The 18,356-nt window shown below is 41.0% G+C and overlaps 2 protein-coding genes across 11 annotated transcripts in view; one reads left to right on the top strand and one right to left on the bottom strand.

Moving 5' to 3' along the window:
* LOC122156887 (tyrosine-protein kinase TXK-like) overlaps positions 1-10,294 on the top strand; it is a 24,257-nt gene extending 13,963 nt beyond the window's left edge. For 2 of the 6 annotated variants that reach the window (XM_042812126.1, XM_042812128.1), the window contains 5 exons: positions 373-589; positions 1,155-1,219; positions 3,309-3,427; positions 3,838-3,995; positions 4,489-6,351. In XM_042812126.1, the coding sequence (XP_042668060.1) occupies positions 373-589; positions 1,155-1,219; positions 3,309-3,427; positions 3,838-3,995; positions 4,489-4,557 (628 nt within the window). In that variant the 3' untranslated portion in view covers positions 4,558-6,351. Of the gene's footprint in view, positions 1-372; positions 590-1,154; positions 1,220-3,308; positions 3,428-3,837; positions 3,996-4,488; positions 6,352-8,679 lie in introns of those variants that run through there. The other 4 variants (XM_042812127.1, XM_042812131.1, XM_042812133.1 and 1 more) reach the window with 4 other exon arrangements.
* On the bottom strand, positions 8,881-18,356 carry NIPAL1 (NIPA like domain containing 1). Of its 5 annotated transcripts, none has more exons than XM_042812138.1 (6): positions 18,323-18,356; positions 14,101-14,352; positions 13,145-13,201; positions 12,664-12,754; positions 11,369-11,529; positions 8,881-10,583 (listed from the first exon to the last, which is right to left on the bottom strand). In XM_042812138.1, the coding sequence occupies exons 2-6, from the start codon at positions 14,333-14,335 to the stop codon at positions 9,979-9,981; spliced, it is 1,149 nt and encodes a 382-aa protein (XP_042668072.1). In that variant the 5' UTR covers positions 14,336-14,352; positions 18,323-18,356; the 3' UTR covers positions 8,881-9,978. The 5 variants fall into 5 exon arrangements, with proteins under 5 accessions (XP_042668072.1, XP_042668069.1, XP_042668070.1 ...); XM_042812135.1 differs by lacking the exon at positions 18,323-18,356 and adding an exon at positions 18,218-18,284; XM_042812136.1 differs by lacking the exon at positions 18,323-18,356 and adding an exon at positions 17,933-18,180.

Here is an 18,356-nt window from a genome sequence, read left to right as displayed (position 1 = left end):
AAGTCAGACAAAATAAGACCTTTCCGCTTCGTATTTCCAAATCAAGGTTTATATTCATTCCACCTGTATGACTGATGGACTATCACAATTTTGCAAAATGAACCTTTTTGAGGGAATTGCTTACAGAAATGCGTTAGGCAGAGGACAACTCCAGGGATAGTTGAATTGCATAATGTTTATAAAACACTGAAGGTGTTTGTCAAGATTATCATGATAATTGATCATGAATGAAAGTTCTAGTTACCTTTTGAGTTGGACTTGATGATCTTTATGAGTCCCTTCCAACTTGGGATATTCTTTGATTTTATGATTCTACCTACCAGAAACAAATGATCTACTAACTGAAATGCAATTTTAAACAATGTTAAACAGGAAACTATCCCACCCAAAGCTGGTCCAGCTGTACGGGGTGTGCACACGCCAGAAGCCTCTCTATGTGGTGACTGAATTCCTGGAGAATGGCTGCCTGCTCAACTACCTGCGACAGTGGCAGGGGAAGCTCAGCAGAGACATGCTGCTGGGCATGTGCCTGGATGTGTGTGAAGGGATGGAGTATCTGGAGAGAAATAACTTTATTCACCGTGATTTAGTAAGTACAATGGCTTTTCTGAGGTTCACTGAATACTGATGATATAGAACATGCCATTTAAATTTAGGGGTGCTTCTGTGCCCTGCAGGGCTTTAACAAAGCCTTTGTGTATTCACGCTTCTTCTGGTCCCTGCTGCCTTACCTTGGTGCTGGGATATATAGGTGGCTTGTCTGCCCTGCCCTTCAGACACAGGGAATTAAGAGTCACAGAAACGCTTTTTAAATAATTCATATTGAGTGTCCTGATGTTAACATTCAAGAAAATACCTGCTTGGATAACTAGACTCTGCATCTGAAAACTTATTTTATTGTGCAAGGATACTTGAAATTATTGCAACTCATGATACAAGCATTCATGCAGGTATATGCTATGTGCGTGAAATCACACAGCAGTGAAAGGTGTTCACCAACACTGAGCCAGAATTTTACTTTTTTCTCATCTTTTTGAGCAAGACACATACCTCCTTTCGGGATCTGAAATACATGAGCTGAAAGTAAATAATCTATTGTATTCTTAAAAATGCCTTTGGCCGGATTTCAGATATGTTTTTCTCATTTCTCCTAGGCTGCAAGGAACTGTTTAGTCAATGCTGAATACACTGTTAAAGTATCTGACTTTGGCATGGCAAGGTAGGAGATACAAGCTCAGTGAGTGCCCTATTTTGTGTCAGTTGGGATGAGGCCCATCACCACTTCTTGCTTGCTGGTGTGGGAAATTTCACTGTACACAGCGTCTACAATTCTGATCAAATCAATAATATTGCTGTTCATCTTTTGTACTGTGAACAGAGTGTCATATTGTCCTTTTGCTGAGTGCAACACAGGTGAACAAAATATCTCGTGAATGAAACTACTGAAAGCAGTAGTTTGTGGACATAGAAATGCCACTGGGCTGCCAGAAGCTCACTCTGCTTCCTGGAGAAGGCTGCAGGGTGACCTCATTGCAGCCTTCCAATATTTAAAAAGGGGATTATAATCAGAAGAAGAATCAACTTCTTACAAGGATAGATAGTGATAGGACAAGGGGGGAATGGTTTTAAGCTCAAGAAGGGAAGGTTTGTATTAGATGTCAGGGGCAAGTTCTTCGCAGAGGGAGCGGTGAGGTGCTGAAATCTGTTGCCCAGAGAGGCTGTAGATGCCCCGTCCCTGGAGGTGTTCAAGACCAGGTTGGATGGAGCCCTGGGCAGCCTGGTCTAGTACCAGATCTGGAGGTGGTGGCCCTGCATGTGGCAGTGGGTTTGTAACCTGATGATCCTTGGGGTCCCTTCCAACCTGAGCCATTGTATGATTGCGTGGTTCTAGGCTCAGTAGAGTGAGTGCTCCAAATTTCCGAGCCCAGTGAGAGCTGAAAGCCACTGGGAGCAGAGGCAGGTGTTGGCACTGGCCTTTGGAGCCTCAGCAGCAGGGTAGGTGAGGAAGGAAGACACGTGGGCAGGAAGTGTGACGTGTGCTTCTTAGCAGGGAAGTGGTTTTTCTGCTTAGTGAGGGGACCAACCACACATGAAGAGAGAGTGCACGCACAGGCCAGGGAAACAAAGCTTTGTCCACTGTTGAGGGGTGATGAGAACACTCCCTAATTAGTCAGAGCTCAGAACAGACCAGTTTAGTACTGTTATTTTGTATGTTCTTTATCCAGTAACCTCTCATCTTTCTGTGCCTGCCCCAAAAATAAGAAAGGGACACAAAGAAGCAATTTCTCATGGTGTCAAGTTGTGCCAGGGAAGGTTTAGGTTGAATATCAGGAAAAACTTTACAGAAAGGGTTGTTAAGCACTGGAATAGGCTCCGCAGGGAGGTTTAGGTTGAGTCACCATCCTTGGGTGATGAAATGCTCAGAGACATGATTTAGCAGAGGGTTGTTAGATAGGGTGATATGGTTAGATTGAGGTTGGACATGATGATCTTGAAAGTCTTTTCCAACCTGAGCAATTCTATGATTCTCTCAATGCAACATCCTTTGAAAGGTGCTTTAAAAGATACCGTTATGTCTTCAGTTGTAAGATTTGTGTCGTGCATACCTGTCGTCTTCTCATGAGAATTTACAGAGCTTGTTTGGATATTGGGCTCAGCCTTTTAAAATATTACTGTACAAATGCCCTTGTTGGGCACATAAATTCATAGAATCATAGAATCATTAAGGTTAGGAAAGACACGAAGACCATTTAGTCCAACTACCAACTCATCACTGTATTGCCTACTAAACCCATGTCCCTTAGTGCTCTATCTATACATTTCTGTAACTCCTTCAGATAGTCACACCACCACCTCCCTGGGCAGCTTGTTATCATACCTCATCACCCTTTTGGAGAGAAATTTTTTCCTAATATCCAAACTGAACCTCCCTGGGCACAAATTAAGACCATTCCTTCTCTTCTTAAAAAGTAATAATAATATGTATTGCTGCTGTTTTTCCTGCCTGCAGCATAGGGACTTTTCCCAGGAGGTGATAACAACAGGCATGCTGTGAGCACACAAATAGCACTAAATCTTTTTATTATGACATACCTCTGACAAGCAATCAAATTAGTCATTTAAATTGAAATTTCTTTAACTGCATGTATTGCAGTGTGCATTCTATATTAAATTAATGATATAATTTCTTTTCTTACAAACTGACACGGTATTTTCATGGAATTGTAAACTACCTGTGCAAGGTGCTGCCAGAACTGCTTTCAGTTTAACTCTCACTAAAATACACGGTATTTGCTGATGTTCTTTAGATACGTCATTGATGATGAATATGTCAGCTCTTCAGGTGCCAAGTTTCCAATCAAGTGGTCATCTCCTGAAGTCTTTCATTTCAAAAAGTACAGCAGTAAATCTGACATCTGGTCATTTGGTAAGTGGGTTAGGTTAATGTGTGACAAGCTGTTTCCCCAAAACTACTGATAAGAATGAGGAAAGAGCAACTTTTCTGGATGTTTCCTATCTTAATCTTTAGTCTATCTCGTTTTTCAAATCTTGTCTGTATAGGAAGAGTGTGTGTGTTTTTTTTAACACACTTTTAATCTAAAAAATTGGTTTTCAACAGACATATGTCTCCATTAACCAAATGCTTATTAATTTCATTTTCATGAACCATGACCTTAGCTGGCTTCAATATGAGTGTGATTACATCAGTTCACTTTTTTTTTCATTCACCTCAGGTTGCCCATATTTTTCATTCATTATTAAATACATAGAAAAGAATGGGACTTCTAGTATTATTAGACAACTTGCTTTCTCCTACATATTTTGATTCATTTCTAGGTGTACTGATGTGGGAAGTTTTCACAGAAGGCAAAATGCCTTTTGAAAGTAAATCAAATTATGAAGTTGTCCGTGAGATTTCTGCAGGTAACCGGCTTTATCGACCACACTTGGCATCGCACACTGTGTACAAAGTCATGTACAGCTGCTGGCATGAGGTCTGTTGGTCTTTCTTGTGACATTACTCTACTTCACTTGCAGTGTGGATCTGAAGGCTATCCTGGAGCAATAAACCTCTACTTTGTAGAATCCTCAGTAATTTTTGCTGTGCTTTTTCACAAACCACATCTAGTTCAAAAGCCTCTGTTTCTTTTGACTGTTACATTCAGTAAATACCAAGCATATAACCTACACAATAGGTCTATGCCATCCCTGGTTTTGAATATATGTACCCTGTCAATATATCCCCTGTGCTTCCTCCTGTAGTGTGCAGAGGAATTTTGCGTACAAATGCTTTCTTCTGAAAGTACTTTTTCATTCTATTGATTTCTGGCACAGAACAGAACAAAAAATAAACTTGATCTCTTCAATCTGTGTCAACAAAATAAAATATGAATAATAATTTTAAGTGGTTGCTTTAATTGTACTTGTAACCAACTTCTATTAATTTAAAATGTCTCTTCTGCTTTTTTTTTTTTTTTTTTTTTCCAGAAACCTGAAGGACGTCCTACTTTTGCAGAATTAGTAGAAGCCCTCACAGATATAATGGAGATGGGATAATTGGGGATTTTATACAGGTGTGTTTACTGAAAAGTGAGCATTGAGCTGGCCAATGTAGCTTATATTGAAAACGTCAGCCTTTTAGAGCAGTCTTTACTTAAACTATGGTAGCAGCATCCCTGTATTGAAGCTGTTTGGGCTCGGCCTAATTTGGGAAAGATACCCGAGGAGACTGGATTACTGGATTTGTACTCTCAAGCCTTTATGTCCATGAAAAATGTCCTATCTAGAAAGAAGCAACCAAGCTTACTCACCACATAAACTCTTTTCCTTATTCTTTTTGTCAGAGCTACGCTAATTCCTGTAATATTGATAAGAGAATTTGTTGAACTGTTACTTAATATGGTTCATGCACAAGGAAATAGTGATTAGCAGCAGCAAAAGTGGTGGAAGGACCTGTGAAAAAGTTCCAGAACTAAAGGCAGAACCTTTGGCACTGCATAACACTGAAGGAATGGAGCAGTTTCAGAGGTAACTCAGCCACCGGGGCAGCATGCGGATTTTTGCCTGGATTCTGCACTGCGTGTTGCTGGGGATCCAGACACACAGAAGGGGTGGAGGCAGCAGTTGTCCTTTGGCAGCTCCTGACTCACATCCCAAACAGCTGGAAGGGCTCAGCACCCCTGAGGAATTTTAATCCTGCTCATAGGTAAAGGCTAATTTTGTGTGAAACAGAGAGAACAAGTATAGATTGTTTTATTCAAGCTTCTCCCTGAACTTTTCACTGTCTTCCATTTCTTGCTTGCTGCAGCTTACTCAAATGCCCATCAAATGCTTTTCTTAGTCCTCCTCCTGCCAGTGCCCAGAATGGTGAACGAAGAGAGGCTGGAAATTGGCCATTAAATAAAGTGTTTTGTGTTAGTTTAGCTCAAATAGATTTTGTGAGACCTTACTTGCACCATATCTGTAACTGTGCCTGTTAGCTTATTGTTCACTTCTAATTCTTAATTTTGGTTAGTGCGAATGTATTACAGAAAAGGCAAGTGAATTTGGTGTTTTTTTTCAATACAGAGAACAGTCAGGTCATTACAAATAAATAGTAGTTTAAAAATGTGATTGTGCTGTGAATTGTTAATAGGTAAGTACATCATATTTCATTTTATAGCACATCGTAGACAAAATACTTCCAAGCCAGTAGATGAAGAATGATGGACATCTGAACAGGTTTTTTCATTTCCACATTTTAAAAGTAAATGAAACAATACAATCAATCATTCCGAGTTTTGGATTTCCAGAAGGTGATGACACCTCTGGGCCAAATTCATGGCAATAATAGTTCATTTTTACTGCAATAGCATTCTCATAGTTACCACCCCTTGGGGAAGGGAGTACTTAACTCTACTATTTGGGAGTAACTTCACACACACGCTTTTAAGATCCTTCTGCTCAAGTGAAACATGATATTCTCATCCTTTTGTGTAATCTGCTGAAAGAACTGCCACCAGCATATGGCTCTGTTTACTTTTATAACTGACTTATTCATGAGCATTCAGTTCCATCTCAGCCCTCTAACTGCACGCAAACCTATACAATACTGTACAAACCACTGCTTTGAGCTCATTACAAGTTTATGCCTGTAGTACAGTAATACAGTGCTTTTGAGCTGATGATGCTCTACAAAAAAAAATAAATTCAAACTGTGTCTGAAGTATAAATGCACTCAGGGACTTTTAATAATATAAGAGGAATATTTTACAACAGCTCTTGTAAAACTGGTTTTGCTACATGAATTACTACAAGTTAATATGTAATACCACAGTACCATGCAATTAAAAGGGGCTCTGGTAAGTTCAAGTTCTTGAAGCACCCTGCTTTTGTTTGCATTGTTGAGTTGTCCCATAGTGTATCTTTGACACACACTGGTCTCAGATGGAAAGTAATACTTGCCTACCATTCCTTCATTTTCAGAATTCCACCTTTCTGGAGGCTGGGCAAACTGTGAGTGGGCTGATGTCACCACTCTGACGCAGATGAATTTAATAGCTGATGTCACAAGGCTTACAGTAAATAAATTAAAAAGCACTATCATGTGCTTCAGGATCAATGGAATCAGTGTTTAATCAGTAAGAAGGAAGGTCCGGCAGGGCAAGGGTTGTGTGTGTAGGGCATGTTTACTTACTCGAGAAACTACACCCATATAAAGACCAACAGGCCAACTTAGCCTTTGTGGTGGCTCCTAGCATACCTCAAACCCCAGACATATAAAAAGAAAAAAGGAGAAAGAAATGATAGGTGAGCAGTGAGAATCACTCATGCCACTGATAACAGAGGCATATGTGTGTCTGCTAGCTGTTTTTTTTTTTTTCCTGATAAACCTATGAGTATTTCAAAAGAGATTTTTAATAGAAAATAAGATATCTGAGGAGCAGATGAGGCTGTTTGATCTGGAGAACAGAAGGCTGAAGGGAGATTTCATGGTTTTGTACAACTGTCTGAAAGGTGGTTGCAGTGAGAAGGATGGCGGTCTCTTTTGCTCAGTGACAAGTTGATAGGATGTGGGTAAATAGTCTCAAGCTGTGCCAGGGGAGGTTTAGATTGGTTATCAGGAAGTGTTTGGTTATACAGAGGGTGATTAGGCGTTGAAATGGCCTGCCTAGAGAAGTGCTGGAGCCTCTGTCCTTGGAGGTATGAAAGAAATGTGTAGATGTGGCACTAAGGGCCATGGTTTGTACTAAAGGGTGGTTGGTTGGATTTGATATTCTTAGGGGACTTTCCAAACTAAATGGTTCTATTAAAAGAGCAGTAAAGATTGGAAGGAAGCACAGTGTCTCTGAAGGGATGTTAAGAGTGCTTAGCAATGGCAAAAATTTGGCCACTGTTTCCTCATCAAATATCATAAAACAGACTACCAGCCAGCTGGTATCATGGGTGAGAGAAAAAAAAAGAAGCTGTTGTCCTAGCTTCTGTGCAGCAACCCCATAGGATGTACCCCTTTTCTATCAAAAGCTGAATTGCTGACAAACTGGAGCATGTTTTCAGAACATGAGATGACTTTCATCCTCAAAAGTACTCCTGGCAAGTAATCACTTGTGTGTTACATGTTTGGGCAAGTTTTTCTACAGTGCCATTTGTTTTCCAGAGCAGCTTTCCCTCCCCACCCCTGCACAGTGAAGTTTCATAAGAAGGTAACAAAGGAACCTAAGCGCCGCTCCTCATGCATCATCCAGCCTGGCTTCTGCCTACCTCTCATCCAGTTTAGAAACTTGCCAGAAAGGAGTCAGTTTTGGGAAAAACACTTAAAAGTTTCCTAATGTATTTGCTGGTTTGGTTTTGCTGGAACTTAAATAGTAAGAGGATGACATTTGCCATGAGTATACGATTAAAGATAGAACTCCAGGCCACAACCATCATGAGTAAAGAAATTCAAGTTCTGAATGAGAATTCTTTGGGAGCAGACCTGACTGGGGCATGGCTGTTTTAAGGGTGGCTGGGAAGGCAGGCTCTTAAAGGGAATAATGACCTATGTGCTTCCTTCCAAATTCCCTGCAGATCATGTAACAAGTCTTTTTGATTTACCTACATCTAATCAGCACAGCTGTGTAATTAATTTAATTGCTCGTTTGTCCCAAGTTATGGCGTGGCAATGAGTAATTACCAAGATGATTCCATTTCTGCATTTAAAAGCCCTAATTTGGTTAGTGATGTATTGCCTTCAAGGTTTCCTTTGTTGCAGTTGTTAACCATTCTACCTTCTTTCCAAAAATTTCAGATGACTTTAAAAAATAGCTTTCATTTTGCTGCCATTTTGCTGAAAGTTCACTGAAATACTGTCCATAAAACATGAGCACAACAAAAAACTCCCTAATATTCAGCTTTGGTTTTCCTTCCCTAGTTTAGAAGGGAAGACATTTCATTTGCCTACCAATCTTATTCCTCAAAATCCTTGTCTTCTGGCAGCTAATATTATCATCAGTATTAAATGCTCCTTGCTGATGTTTTCTGTAGAACATAAGGGTGAAAATAACACATGCAAAAAAATTGAGTCACTCTGTAAGACACCAAAACCTCTCGGTCTCCCCATACTCTGCCCTCCACCTGCATCAGAATACTGCAGGTTTTTTATTTAAAGGTAGTTTCACATGTGGCCTTTCTAAGAGAGTACAACATTTTCTTTCTTATCAGGAAAAAAAGCAGAAGTCAAAGCGACTAAAAGAAGGTCATGATCAAGCCAGATTCACATGAACTGCAGGGACTTCATCCAGACATCTTTCATCTTGAATCTGGGTGTGTGTACAGGATGTGCTACTAAAACTGATTTTATTGCTGATTGTAAACTTGGATTACTCTTTTTTCTCCTGTGCTTACAAAACACCAGTCATTTAATACGTAAACCATGTATAATTTATTACAAGAAAAATAATAGCATAATTTCAGTAAAAATTAAACTTCTTCCAAATCATTTAGTAAATATGAACAGTTTCAAAAATAATATCTCTAGTAAAAGCTTTTATACAAAAGATAATAATTTACTTTGTAACATTTTTGAGTTCTTGTACACCATGGAAATAAGCATCAACTTTGATTTTCTGATATTGCAAGAAAATAACATTATTTTCCTAGTAGATGTTATTTACACATAAAAGTAGATAAGCAGGTCTAGTAGGAAATACAGAATTCCTGCTTCATCTAATCAAGGATTTAGAAATAATGTCTAGGTGATTGGTACAATTGCTACTTCCTCCTGTACGTATGTCAATTACAAACCTATTCAAGTGGAAAAAAAAGATGCTTGCAGTTTAGAAATAACTTCAAGTATCCCTAGAGCCACTTCTCAGGTTTTGATAGCTTCTAAATCCTCACTAAAATAAAAGTCATTAACAAGTAAGAAGTTTCATGAACACCTTTCAGAAAGGAAGTGCATGGCTTTGGCATCAGGATTAAACTTGGCACAACACAAGCATGTGTGCAAGCGTGCTGCAAGCAGTAGCAACCGTTTTGTTCCTACAGAAAAATTGTGAGCTTTCTGTTCACAGAACAATGGAACCTGAAGTGTCAACAGTTACTCTACTGCTTGCACATTACACAGCCTGCTGTATGAAGAGATTCTGCTTGGCATATATATCTCAGCTGATCAGAAGTCATTTTTAATAATCCAGCTCTCTTGCTAAATCTCTGGCAGGCATCACCCTGAACAGCCCAAGATGTGGGAAAAAACCCTTTCTTGCTAAAATTCTCCAATAGGAGATGTTGCATAAAAAATAGACAAAGTTGTTCACTTCTTGACATATTATAACCACCAGGTTTCTGTCCCTCATGTCAATTATTGAACATTTTAATTCATTATTACCAACATCTGGCACACAGAGGAGCGTGCCTTTACAGGCAGTTTTCCAGAGGGTAGCAGTGACGAAGAGTGGTCTGGTAGATACAGGTAAGTCTGCAGTTCATGACAGTGGAACGAGAAACTGTCACTTGAGAGTTTCATTGGCTGAATAAAACATTGTCTTCCCCATACAACACAGCTGGGTCTTCCATGCTTTCCAGTAAAGTGTGAGAGGTTTCATACTCGCAGTGTGGCAATGATGATTCTTTTGTAACGCTGGACATCAACTGGCTCCAGGTGATATCAATGTTTTTGAAAGCATGTAATAGAAAAATTCCGATTATTATACTGCAGAATCCACTGAGGGTCCCAAGGATGTCATCCAGGTCCATACCACTCCATTCCTTGAACAGGATGATGGAACATGTCACCACTGTCGTGGTGAAACACACGTAATAAATAGGTGTCACTAGAGATGTGTTAAATGTGTCCAGTGCTTTGTTGAGATAATTGATCTGGGTGCTGACTGAGAGCAATAGGATTCCCACCAAAACATAAACCAGGGGATGTCGATAAACTGGCTTCCACTCCAGCATTTCTTTAATGGCAATGCCCAGGCCTTTGACAGATGACACAGAGAAGGCACCAATAAGTGAACAAATTAAAACGTAGATCAGTATATTTGTTTGACCTCTCCGTGGAGCCGCAATGAAAATCAACACGAGGACAACAGATATTAGGAGAACAGCAAACGCAACAAACACTGTATGAAAGAGGAAAGATGAAAGATCAGACTATGTTCAAACACATGCTAAAAGTCACTCAACTTCAAGTCAATTTCTCTAAGAACTGGAGCACAAACTCAGTGCATTGAAATAAACACAAAATACATGCTTTGTATTTAAAATGCCAACTATATGTTTAATTTTTGATTGTAGGAGCTTTTAAATTATGAGCTGACTCATGAACTAACTTGAATTTAGCTCATTTTGTCCTATGCTACACTCATCCATATGAAATTCTTCCGCTTCTCAAACACATTCTCTTTGAAGTGTACTCCAGGGCTACCTCAAGGATATTTGTTTGAATTAGTACGCCTGCTTACTTAGAGCAAGGTTGTAATTGGGACTTAAAATTGAACAGCATTTCAAATGAAGTAAGAACTGGTTGAAAGTAACCTTATTTAAAGCTGTGATTTATTTTAAGTGGAGGTAACTTGGCGCATAGAGCCTTAGAACTCCTCAACGTGCTGGAGGGCAGGAAGTGCATCATTTCTTACTCGAATAATCTGCAAGAAGCCATGTAAGATGAGCTGCTTTTAAGCCTGCATCTTTGGGAAATACGGTATGTGTGCAGAAGCCGTTTGTGCTCACACATTTATTAAGGGATTCTGGGCTTCTGGCACAATCAGCCTAAGAAAGTTCTGCAGCCAGGACGTTCTGATTAGATATCCCAATCCACTCACTCACCAACAGATCCAGAGAAGGGAGAACACATCAAAATCTGTCATTTGTCTGCCATGATATATGTCAGCTTAAATGTACAGACCTGGATCTTGCAGTTTTATTTCCATCTCATCCAGTGAGGTGATCTCCTCCTCCTCTGGGGCATGAATAACCATGACTGTAGAACCCAAAGCACTCAGAACACAGCCCAACTTGCCGTGAATATTCAGCTTCTCCTTCAGAAAGTAGGATGACAATATAGCACTGTTTGACAAAACAGAAATAAAAGGTTCAGGTCCACCAGACATGTGAGACTTTGTAATATGAGCAACTTGAAGACTCTTGAATTTGGATGTAGGGGAAACATGCTTGAAACAACCAAATTACAAGGAGTTTTGCAAACAAAGGTCAATCTGAAGTTTTAGGGGAGTTTAGCAACTCTGATCAGATCCCTCTAGGTTGAAGGGTCTGAATTTCTTAAGGAACTTGTCATTAGTGATTGCCTGGGTCAGAGGTATGGGCTGCTTATACAGAGCCCTCAGACACTCACAGCTGATCATGTGAGCTGTTGTTTTCTCATAAAAATGGTTTAAAGCTCTCCATTTTCCATGAGAACAAACACAAGCAAGTTTAGGTAACAGTACCTCACCATCTCTCTCTGAGCTCTCTAGAGGATTAAGATTTAACCTAAGGATAACGTGACCCAAAAAAAGGCAACCAAAGAGTGCCTATGATCAAGAATTACACACAACCTTAGGCACAGCCACAAGCGTACTGATGTATTCATGAACAGTTTTTCAACCTGTTGATCAAATTTCAGTTATTTTTTGCATTGACATTAAGTTCTCACAAGCTTTCTGTGAAAAATTGCCACCTGCATGAAAGGAGAGGCAGCAGCCAGCCAGGTGATTAGTGTGAATCTGCCAAAAATGCATAGTAAGTGAGTCTTGATATAAAATTATGCTTCTATTACAAGAAATGTTTTTGAAAACATTTTAAGGGGAGAATGCCGTATTTTCTTCTAAAGTTTTGTCCATACTGAGAAACAGAATAAGGTGTTTTTCTTTAGGAAAGTGTCATTTCTCTAGGAGGAAATAAGTTGCAGCCTTCTAACACTGTGCATCAGCTGTATACCAGGTATATGCTGGTAAGAAACACACAAAGAATATGTGGAAGGCTGCTGCAAAGACTGGATCAGTCTTTGAGACAAGACTTCATTCCCTCTACCCAGGAAATTGATTTCTAAATAATCAAGGGATCCTCCTTGCTGAGGAACAACAAGCCTTTCTTATCTGTATTTGCCCTTCAGTTTTCTTGTTAAAATTATCTGCTGTTAACCAAAGACATTATTTTTCCCTCAGGCAGTGAAGGATCAGTTTGCTTCCAGTTTGCACTGACCTTATGAGAACACTCAGTGCACCCAAAGGGGTAACTAAGGTTGCTGGTGCGAAGGCATAAGCAGCAGAGTTTGCAGCTTCTCCCAATCCCACTGCAGAAGAAAGAACATTTGGATGAACACGATGGGAATAAGGACTGGAGAAAGTTATATGCATATCCCCTAAGTACTGTGTGCAGTATGACTACGATGACAAAGCTGAAGGCAGGCATTTACAGAACAGCTCTGCACAGCCTACACCTGCCTGCAAGGAACAGTGACAATGCATAGAAGCTGGACACATTCAACCATATTGTTTCTGACTAGATGATAAAGAAGAGGCTGTTGTTCTGCAAATAGATAACAGAATTGTTTCAGTCATAAAGGTGATTGCAAAGATATTTCTTTTAACTGAGGTGGGTGAAAAAATAGAGAATGAATTTCTTAAAAATGAACTGTTCTATGCAGCGTTTATATATAGTTGAGAGATAAAGGGTGACTTACTTGACAGCAGTCCAGCCCACCAAAGCCATTCTTTCAAGTAGGAATACCCACCATGCCCTGGAAATGGAGAAAAAAAATCTCACCTTAGAAGAGAGAAATCACCTTATTTTAACAAAAAAGCACAGCTTCACATTTGGATCAAATCATGTAGAGTATAGAAACATCCTGTTATCTGGATGTGACATTAATATTTTGTCTGAATTTGACTCACATCTTTATTAATCACTCTGCTGCTTTATGACTTGTGAGAAATGGTTTTGACTAATTCACACCAAGGAAAAGTGGCAAGAAAAAGTGAAGTGTCAACTAAGATTCTTGATGAGCTTAACGAATGTTTTGAAGTGCCTTCCCAGGTCAGATCCAGTATATTCTTACACAGAGATCTGCCTTTTGACTCTGCTTATGATTTAAATCGAAAGAAATTAGAAAGAAAAATGTCACTGCATGCATTAATTTTTTCTTGCACAAAATATAAGTAAATTGTGCGTTCAGTTACATCATTTTTTCAAGTGCTGAAATCTCTGGAATAACAGATCTTGCAATAAATGCAACAAACAAAAGAATAACTGCTACCTCTGTGCATGTAAATGCCGTAAAGGGAATTATCAGGTCAGTCTGAAGAGGTTTTTTTAAACCTCTTGACACGTTTCTAGTTCTGCATCTGCTGCCATCAATGGAAGTTAGTTGTACTATCTGTAGAAATTCTTAAGATAAATACTTCTATAGCTCACTCCACTTTTGGCTTTTAAGAATACAGGAGATCTAATGACCATTTCACAACTTCCCATCTCAAAAGAAACAGAAAAAAATTAAGGAAAAATAATAAAGATTTCTTGAAGATTAGAACAGAGGCAGAACTTCATTTGGTATCTGGCTGCTGTCACGGAGTTGTTTGGCAGTGCTAACATAACTGGTACTGGAACCATCAAGCCACGCCCAGCAGGAACGCTGCTTACCAGCACGGGGAACTCCTTTGGTGGCCAGCTTCAGGAGGCCCTTCTTCTTCAGGATGAAGCTGGATCCAATGAAGATGTTGGAACTGACTGCCAGAGCCAGGCCAATGTAGGGCTGGTACTGGCTTCCTGCAGGTTTAGAAGGCCTCAGGCTCGTTTCATTAGAAGTCCCGTCCATAGGGGAGAAGGGAGAAGGAGGGATTTGGCCCCACTGAAGGCCTGGTAGATATGATGGCATGAGCCCAAAAACAGCACCTGAGGGAGGAAGCAGGGAGAGCTGTTCACTCACCAGGCACAGCTCTGAAAGTGCCTGACCCTGTGCTGCTTGCTCCTTTCCATGTCCCCTCTGGCCCTACGGATAGATCCTGGTGTCAGCACAAAATCCACACAACACATACAGTTCTGTCCCAGCTAACCTGAAACCTCACAATAAAGTGTTCTATTCCGTGCACAGATCCCGTCTCCAGAACACAAACCCAGAGCCAAATCTATGAAAAAAGAAGAACAAAAGGAGGAATTATTTTGCATGGGGGAGCACCAGTAGTACATCATACAGCAGTTTAGGCAGAAGTTCCAGTTTTTTGTTATTAAAGCACACACGTAGTTGGGATCATACAATTAGGCTGAAACAGCTTTTGAGGACAGTCTTTTTTTTTTGAAAGAAAGGTTTTATTGCTAAGATATACATCAGCAGTTTATAGTTTAACATAAGTACAAAAGCTTAGTCTATTGTAGTTTACAGAAAGCATTGAATAAAACAAATCATTTTGTTTTCTGTGCTTCCCCTGTAATTAAATGACACATGAAGGAATCATCCTACTAATGATCCTACCAATATACTTTTTCTTTTTTTCAACTGAAAAAACATTTGGATATTTAGTAGAAAAGGACGTGCCTCTGTGTCTCCTCCTACCTAAGCTATAGAAGTATTAATGTTGCGTCAGAATTACTTCATTACACTATTAACAATAATTAACCTTGGATAATTCACCTAATACTGCTTAGGAAGGAAAATGTAAAACATCAGAAGAATTAAAAATGGTATGAAGTTTGACAGCTTCTTGGCATCTTCATTTGCAGCTGAGAATGCTGTCACTAAGAGGTACCACCATGTACAAGTAAGGAGTGAAGAACACCTGCTCTAGAGTGTCCTGTGCCACACAGTGAAGCAGACACACTGCTGTAAGATTCCACTTGATTTTCAGGCTCTGCAATCACATTTCCTTGCTTGCCAAGAGAGTTTCTATCTAACAGAAGTTGGTTTGAATTGCTAAGTCAGACTTTTTTATAAAAACAGTTGCACAGGATGGGCATGCCCATATACTGTAGGTGAAAACTAAAATCCTGCAATTACAATATATTTATTCATAGTATGAGGATACTACTTTTCTGAAATCATGCAATTTCTAGAAATTGCAACTGAATAATCCAAAAGAAATAGGATAGATAGGAGAAAAGAAACAGGAACAAGAAATACAGATTTGCATCTGTACCGGAAAATATCTTCAAATCCCAAAGTATTAGGGTAAAGTATTACCAGTTTCCCAGCTTGGAGAGCTCCTAGGTCATGTCCTCCTGCCTGCCTCGTGCTCCTCTCTCCTGCTCCCTTACCCCAAGACCTACTGCCTGCCAGCTAATTTGGGTGGTCTTTGGCTGCAGCACACCCTGCTGAGCTCTCCTTTACAGATTTGTTCCCATCAGCTGTGGGATTGTGAAGGCTCAAGAGCAAAGCTATTCAATCTGCTTTGTCACAGAGTGAATTGAATATGTTTTATGAGAGGCGTTAGCTGCTCTGCAGCAAATACTTGTAGATGAACAAGAGGGAAAACAAAGATAATCTGAGACATGACACAGAAGAAAGGTAGCAGAATGTGATTTTAAAATATGTAACTTTAATCAAACTGGGTGAGCTGATCTACTTAGACAATAGAAATAAAAGTTTCCATTACAGTTTGAGTTTCTCTTGTATCAGTAAAAAAAAAAACAAACAAACAACTCAGTGTCAGGTTAGGGTTGATGTATTTTGACAGCCAGGATTTCCCACACAGCTGTTTATATACGTGTTGTCATTGCATACAGCGCAAATGCAACATGACCTGAATATGTCACCTGCTCCTGCAAATGGCCGGGTCACCTCTGCAGAATGTGTGCCATAGGCACATTGAAGATTTCCTAAATGTCTGCAACGTGGCCAGAGCTACTCCTCTGCTGAGTGGCCAGAAAACACAGAAAAGTTTTGGATTTCTCAACTGCCATCTGGCAAAAAAATGTATATCCAAGAAAGCCTGGATATATGGCTAGCTGCTCTTGTACACTCCATGGATTATCTAAAAAAAATCCTTCAGGAAAGGAGAATTCACAAGTATTACAGTATTTTTTTCCATCTGCAAAGTAACACGGCTTTAGTTTTGTTTCTTAGAGGTACCTGGATCAAAGAAAAAGTTGCAAAGTAAATAACATTAAAAAAAGAGAGAGAGAGAGAGAGAGAAGGAATGAAACATTGAGTGGATTGCTCAACTTCTTACAACGATGCTAAACAGGACGGGCGAAGGCTGTAACACCACTTGGCTTGGCTACTGCAGGCCTTATGTGAGAGGCAGCAGCAGCCTTTAATTAAAAGAAAGCACAAAAACTCTTCATAAATATGGTCTGTTAACAACCAAGGTTGTAAATTTTTTTTTTTTTTTTTTTTTTTTTTTTTTTTTGTGCCAGTGTGCTGTGTTTTTACAGGGAAGAAAACAACACTCTGCTCATTTTTTTTTTTTTTGTGAATGGTGCACTCATCTACCTGTTTAAAATGTCAGCTTACTCCTTTCTATACGATACTACTACTTGTTCTTCAGTTTTCTGTTCCCCATCAGACCGTATGACACTTAATAATGAAAATTTCATCATGACACCTGCAGAACATCACTGAGTGACTGCCACTCCTTTCTGAAACCCAATCATTGCCCACATTTACAAAGAGAGCCTGGATCTTTAGTGTGTCCCCTCTACCAGCTGAGAAGTGCCACTTTGAGCAGCTCTGGCCACTGTTTATTATTTATTATCGTTTGTTCCACTTGCAAAAGAATGATGGTATTCTGCAGTTCAAAGAGTAGAAGGAGAGGTGGAAAAAAGAGCCTGGTGTGGCTCTGTGGCCCATTGCAAACAACTTAAGGGTTGTTTGGAAAGGCTGCAAGAGTCAATGGGCTCCCAAGGAAAGTGGTTCACGCAGCACCTGGTTTCCGTAGCTAAGCTGGTTTCCCCTCCCCACTCCCAAATCTCCCAAATGTCAACGTGAAACAGTCACCAGGGCTGCTCCTTCAGAAATAAATGCTGGGAGCTCTGACTCAAGACTGATAGCAACAGGAAACCATACAGAGCTGGAGGTGGCCACCAATTCACCTCTGACTGTTTTCCTGGTAAGGTGTTTCCTCAGCCACCCGAGTGCCATCTGATGACAGGTGGCAGACAGGCAGGGTTCACTGCTCATACCCAGTGTAACTTTCTGCAGTGTTGCAGTCTCACAGAAGCCAGTGACCCACAGGCTGGCAGCTACAGCCTCACCTCCCCCCTCCCCCCAGCATGCCGCTCCCACCTCATCCCAACAGCCATTTGCTTCTACCAGATGCATCACCGTCCACTTTCGCTGCATTCCCAGGCCGGGTCACGCTGGCAGGAGCCGTGCCCACCTCTCCCACTCGGGGAGATGCCAGCCCATCCCTACTAACCCCCGACCGTGCGGTTTACAGCTTCCCGGCACACCCGCGTTCCCAGAAACACACAAAAGAAACTGAAAAGCGAGTTTACAGCTACAAAACAGCGCCCGAAAGACAAACACGCGAATTATTACCACCATTTCAGCAGACGGGCGCTCCTCGCCCCCCGCTCACACCGCCCATCCACGGCAGGAGCCCTCCCAGCGCCACAGCCCCCGGCCAGCACCTGCGTGACCTCACGGCGGAGTAAAGCAGCCGACATCGCGGCAGCCCCGTGGTGGGGGAACAGATGCTCATTGCTCACTGCAGCAGAGCTTCCTGCTTCAGAGCCGCTTCCTATTCAGAACTCCGCGCAACGCGGCGGTCTCGCAGCCGCGCGAAGCCGCGCACCCCCCGCGCAGGACCCGCGCAGCACTGACCGATCGCGCCCCGTGGCTGCCCCGCGCCTACGGGCGCCCCGCGCCGGCTCCGCAGCTGGCGGGAGGAGGTGGCGGCGGCGGCGGCGGCTCCGCCCGGTCCCTTACCTGGCCCTTGTTTGTCCCTTGTCCGTCCCGCCCC

Source organism: Centrocercus urophasianus, unplaced genomic scaffold (assembly GCF_019232065.1).
Source record: "Centrocercus urophasianus isolate 14NV4802_14NV808 unplaced genomic scaffold, USGS_Curo_1.0 seq_13, whole genome shotgun sequence".
NCBI lineage: Eukaryota > Metazoa > Chordata > Aves > Galliformes > Phasianidae > Centrocercus > Centrocercus urophasianus.
The sequence above is the reverse complement of the archived record's forward strand: the minus strand, read 5'-3'. Positions and strand labels throughout refer to the sequence as shown.